This window comes from Tyto alba, unplaced genomic scaffold, assembly GCF_018691265.1.
Source record: "Tyto alba isolate M040663 unplaced genomic scaffold, T.alba_DEE_v4.0 Super-Scaffold_23, whole genome shotgun sequence".
NCBI lineage: Eukaryota > Metazoa > Chordata > Aves > Strigiformes > Tytonidae > Tyto > Tyto alba.
In genome coordinates this window covers 8,615,012-8,621,011 of record NW_024881297.1, presented here as the reverse complement: position 1 = coordinate 8,621,011, position 6,000 = coordinate 8,615,012, and the positions used below count along the sequence as shown (strand labels likewise).

Below are 6,000 nucleotides of genomic sequence, written 5' to 3'. Positions count from 1 at the left end.
CTGGGAAAAAGTTGAAATTGCATCCATTTCAATGCATCTGTTGGCCATTTCTACCAAAAGCGAATTTGACTTGGAAAACCTAGGGAGCATTGAGAAATGCTCCTGGGGAAGCCGTGAACTGTGGGATCCAGCACGTTTAGGAGGTTAAGACTGTGGAAAGGGGACTTGGGCTTATTTGGCTCCTCAGGGTGGGAAGCTCAGCGGCGGTGGCGTTCACAAATGAGAAATGACAGGGATGTCCGGGGGGGTTGTATTTTCGGGCCATATGGAAAGGAGCCCTAGAGGCGTTTTAACCGAGGCAAAGTAAGGCCGGGAGAGGGCCAGCAGGCAGCCCCACGGGTGCGCCTGAGGGGGCGGCGGCTCGACGGGCCGGTCCCAGCGGGAAAGCTGCTTCCCCCGGGTCACGCTCCGCTGCCTGCAGGGACCCCTTCCCGCTGTCCTGAGCCGAGACCTACCGAGGAGCCGGCCGTGCAGCCCACGCAACCCCGGTCCCACGCAGCGCCCGTCCACCCGCCAACGTTGGGGACAGAGACACCCCCCTCACACACCCACCCCCACACACCCACCGCTTCCCGCCTCAGCGCCGACATGGCACCGCCCCCGCGCGCCCGTCCCCACAGCGCCCGCCCCGCCCCGCCTCCCGCTTCCCCGCCGGCGGCCGGGCCGCTGCTCCCTCCTCCGCCCGATCCGCTGCGGTTGTTTTCGCTCGGTTTTCGCTGCCAGCGCCCTGTGCCCGCTGAGGAGCCGGGAGGTCGCGCCGCTCCCCGGGCTGACTAGCGGCCGTCGGCGTTCCCCGGTGCCCCGCCCGCCGGCGGGGAGCGGGCGGAATAGGCGCTCCGGTCCCCGCGCCGCCTCTCACTCCGGCGGCTGGGAGGGGGGCGTCCGCCGCATTGTGCATGGGCGCGGGGGAGGCGGGGGGCGCGGCCGTGGGGCTCCCCCGAGCCTCCCGCCGTGGGCTGGTAGCCTGGCTCGGGCGCCGAGCGAAGGCGTGAGGGATGCTTTTGTGCGCGGCTGCGGGCGGAGCAGCGGGTAACGGCGGAGCGAGCGGCGGCTGGAGCCGCGCTTGCGGCGGCAGGTCGGGCTCCGCAGCCCTCCCGGCGGGAGAGGCCGGGCGCGATGCTGATTTAGGCGAGCGGAGCCCTTTCGAGCGCGGCGGGGCAGGCTTAGCAGCCCCGTAGCCGGCGTGAGTCCCCGCGGAGCTGGGAGGGAGGGCGGACGGGCAAAGCTCCCCATGGCGAGCAACCGGAGCATCGAGCTGGAGCATTTCGAGGAGCGGGACAAGAGGCAGCAGCGCGCCGGGCCGCGCCGCGGCGGCACCGGCTCCGGTGGCGGCGGCGGTGGCCCGGGGCCGAGGGGCAACGGGCTGATCCCCAGCCCGGCTCACAGCGCCCACTGCAGCCTCTACAGGACGCGGACCCTGCAGGCGCTCAGCTCGGAGAAGAAAGCCCGGAAAGCTCGCTTCTACCGCAACGGGGATCGGTATTTCAAGGGCTTGGTGTACGCCATCTCCACCGACCGCTTCCGCTCCTTCGACGCCCTGCTCGTTGAGCTCACCCGGTCCCTGTCGGACAACGTGAACCTGCCCCAGGGCGTCCGCACCATCTACACCATCGACGGCAGCAAGAAGCTCACCAGCCTGGACGAGCTGGTGGAAGGTGAGGAGGGGGGCTTTGGTGGGCCAGGGGCAAGCAGGACGTGGGCCGTGGGCTGTTCTGGTGGCGGGTTGCAGGCTTTCCTCTTGCTACCCCCAGATCAAAGCTGGGAGAAGTTGCCTGGCTGGAAATCGGCAGCCACGGAGCTCCCGAGGGCCGGGGTTGCCTGATGCTGTGAGATGTGGTAGGCCTCCTTTTCTTAGTGTGGACCGTCCACTTCTCCCGTCATGTAGGCGAGCGCTGTCCGCATGCATTGGGGTTGACTCCGGTGGTAGTTAAGCAGCAGGTACACTTCTCATCTACAAAGGTCTTGGCTACCTTTCAGTCATCACCATTTCTGAGAGGGAAATGCTGTCGTTTAGTTCTCTAACAGTTATTACGTTGTCATAGATGCCTAGCGGTGGTTTAAGCTTTCAGAGAGAAAGCCCCTGTGTTGTGAAAAAGGATATTTATACCCTACCACTTATTAAAGCAAATTGTTGTAAAGTCCTGTTTCAAGTGTGATCAGAGTCCATATTCATAGAGGGAATTATCTACCTTATCTGACTTCCAGAAGCATTTTATAGAATACAGAATTGTCCCTAAGTAGCTTTTGATGATGGGACTTGGCTGCTAAGGTTATGCAGACCTCATGAATCTGAGCAGAGTGCATTTTTTTTTTTTTTTCCTCTGAATGAAACATAGGCCTCTTGTTTGTAGGGAATGATGATTACCAGAACAAGGAACAGAATTCCCTCATGTTCTCTTATGATGTCTTAAAATACACTTTAAACTCAGCCTTATGTGAATCGCCCTTTCAGATGTATTTGTTATGTTGTACAGACTGTGAGGTTCATAATCAATTTGCACATGATGCTTCTTCTCAGGTATTTAGTACATCAACTACTGCAGACTTCCACCCAGTGCCTCTCTATGCCAGGTGTTGCTGATTTTCGTTAATGAAGTAGAAAGTTTTGTAGGCCTCCTCTTTTTCAGGCCTTCAGCTGTGTATCTTTAAGCTTTGATTTGGAAACTTCCTTCTTCAAAACAGTGCTGAATCACACCTGGAGAATTTGATGAGAAAGGGAACCCGAAGACCTTTATATAATCCACCAGGAAAAGCACTGGGAGTTAGGGACCAGCCACTCCAGAACATGCAAGAGGAAGGCATTTGCTGCATCAAGGAGGTCTCGCTCAAAAAAGTTATGTGTGAAAGTGCGCTTTATAATAGTAACATAGTGCCTGAGGGCTTTCCATATTATGTGATCTATCATAAGGCTGTTCCATAGTCAAAACAGAGGAAATGCAAAATGATTGTAGAGTGAAAATAAATGTGAAAGAAATGAAATAAATGTGAAATCAACCAAAAACTTTTCAATGATTTGATAATTAATATAGAGATAGCTTTAAAAAAAAAAGAGATGCTGGAGTGGGGATGGTAGGGAAAGGAGATGAATCAAGAATTGGATAAACTAATGATAACTTGGAGTGACTTTTGAAATGTTGCAGAAGGAATGGTTTTAAGCTTTTATGGCTTAAAACAATGACAAAATGACTTGCTGGACAACAGTATAGATGCAGTATATGCTGTCACAACTTTAACTTAATAACAGAAAGAAAAAATTTACTTGCTGTCTCTTCAAATGCTCATTGAACGAGTGACATTTCTCATTCATCTTCACAGGAAGAATAAAGCAAAACAAATGTCACAATGAAAATGCCACTTTCATGCTTTCTCATAAAATAAAAGGAGAAAGAAAGAGAGTCTCAATCACTTAGTCATCTATCCATGACCAATACAACTCTCAGAACTTTAAGAAAATCCTGTAGCATCGTAATTGGATTAATATGTTCTCCAGTTATCATGCAAAAAACTTTGCCAATATAAGTCATACAGAGAAAGGAAAGCATATACAGGGGCTGGAAGAAAGCAAAGTAGTGAATCTGTAATTCCTTGAAATTATCTGAGCTCTTTGCCAGCTGTTTTGTTCTTGAGATGCCGGAAGAGGATCTGATTTGTTTTTATTTTCTTTATTTCTTGTAGTTCCAGCACAGCAAGCTTGAATTTCTGCTCTAGAATAAATACTTAAACATTGGTGTTAGCCTAAAGCTTGAAATGCAGTAGCACCAAAGTGCTGTTGTGCATGCCAGCCACAGGCTGATTACAACACTGAACATAGCTACTTGATGCAATACCTAATTGACTAGTCTGTTTGCACATCATCAGTGTTATTGGACTGGTACATGGAATTGCAGCAGCTCAGGTTCAGTAGTGGCAGTTCTATGAAGTGAGGAGAAGGTGAGTGCTCAGCCACTCTTGTCAAGCCAGCAAGACCTGCATTAAACTGACCTCAACTCAAGCCTGTGTGTGTAGGTCTTGGACATTGATGTGCTCCAGTGCAGGCAAGCTCTTTAAGGCTTACTTGCTGTTTATCAGGTTAATATCTGTCTGCGCTATAAAATCTGGCAATATCAAATTCCATATCATAATAGTCCAAGCTAGCTGAACTGAGTCACTGATGAATGCTTTTGGGGGTTTGGCTGAACTTGACAATCTGTTTTACCATTTATCATTTTAAGAGGAAAATAGCTAATGCACAGACATACTGTATCTACAGATATTCAGATATTACTGTTGCAGGTTAAGTTAAAAAATTGACCAGATCACATTTATTAGTCATAAATAGACAAGCTCTATTTTAAGCATATTGCTTTCCTTAAGTGGATATGACAGTCAAAAAAGCATGCTCTGCTGGACCAGCCTTAGGCAAATATAATTTATATTCCTAGCCCTTGTAGATTAGGGAGCATTACAGCTCATGAGTTTGATGGTTTTCATTGCATTCTTAGAATGGGAGGAGTGAAGAATTTAGTTGTCTGCTCATGATCTCATTTGTGCAGACAGATCCAGAGAGGGGATGGGGGTTGGGAATATTACAACTTTCTTATAGTTTTCTTTCTTTCAACTTTACTATCAGACTTTACACTGGTTTTTACTTTTGAATAGGAGATTCCATGTATAATTTTATATTTTCCCTTCAATAGCAATAATGGAATAATAGTTTAATTTTTGTTCTCTACCAAAGTTAACTGCTTGTCTAAATCCTTCAGTTTTCTTTGAAAATGTAAGCTTCCTAGAGCTAAATGGTAGTAGTAAGAACTGCGCAGTTCTTTAGTGCTGAGGTTTGTGCTTTACATTGGTGTCGGATATGATGTCTCGCTGTCCTTATCTTTCATTGCCTCGTGCTTTCATTATCTTGGTGGTAAAAGACATGTAGAATCCTGATTATTACGGTCTACTGTGAAGTTGGGAGATATTGTTGGATTTTGGGAGAGGGAACCAAGTGTAGACTATTCCTGGCAAGAAAAGTTATGTTGATTTAGCATGTGATAGGAAATTTTTCTAGTTCCCTAGGTAGGAAGCATTGCTAAGGGTCTTTGTTCTTTCAACTACAATGCTTAATTAACAGTCTGTTATAAAATATCAGTAGTGCAGAAACTGTGCAGACAATCAACAGGCACCTGTAGGGAAGTCTTTGGGCAGGAGGTGGGAAGGTTCTGAGCAGGACAGTCCTTATGCATGGCTAGGACATGGAGCACAAGGCAATACCTGCTTTAAAGAAATGGGCTCTGCCAAACTTATACAGAGTAAAATAACGTTTTTGAAATTAGATGTTGAGCAATCCAAGTATTTTCTGCCTTAGATCGTTGTTATTGTTACTGCATATTACATTTTAATCCTGCTTAAGTACCTGTGATTCTAGTCAATGCACACTGTTATATTAGGTCAATAATATCTTTTCTCTTGTCAGGACAAGCAGATGGCAACACCAAGTAAGCAGTTTGTATTTTTCCTTCTTCCAGAAGGTATGATTACCTTCCTGTGCTAAAGCCAAAAGCTGTAATGCTTTAAAAAGAGGCAAACGTAGCAGGTTTAACAAAGAAGGGTAAAAAGAAAAAATGAAAGAAGGATTAGAAAACATTAAAAGCATATGCTTCCAAATATATGTTCAAATCACTGTAGTTACACAGTCTTGGAGCAATGGGGTGTGGATGTGAGACAGATGTAATTGTTAGTTAACGTCCCATCTAAGCAAAAAGTTCCACCAACATGTGCATCTCCTAGTTTCAGGGATGGGAGAAACGTGATGTACCTGAAATGTTATTTACTTACTGTGGAGGAGACATGTGCTGTTAGGTGGGTTTGATACTAGGTGGCCTTAACTGTCTTCTGACAGCTTTTACCCTGCCTGAGCAGAGGCTTAAACCAGATGTCTCCCAGAGGTCCTTTCCAACCTCAACTCCTCTGTGATTCTGTGAAAGCTTGCAGGAAGCTGTCATCTGAACCTCCTGACTAAATAAAGTCAAG

General features: G+C 47.9%; 1 protein-coding gene across 5 annotated transcripts in view; it reads left to right on the top strand.

Annotated features, from left to right (window-relative positions):
• Positions 1-640: 640 nt before the first annotated feature.
• DCLK2 (doublecortin like kinase 2) overlaps positions 641-6,000 on the top strand; it is a 94,418-nt gene continuing 89,058 nt past the window's right edge. For all 5 annotated transcript variants that reach the window (XR_004406696.2, XR_004406695.2, XM_032990033.2 and 2 more), the window contains exon 1: positions 641-1,655. Coding sequence is in view for 3 of the 5 variants with exons in the window: in XM_032990033.2 (XP_032845924.1) it covers positions 1,232-1,655 (424 nt within the window). In the remaining 2 variants the exon portion in view is untranslated. The remainder of the gene's footprint in view (positions 1,656-6,000) is intronic.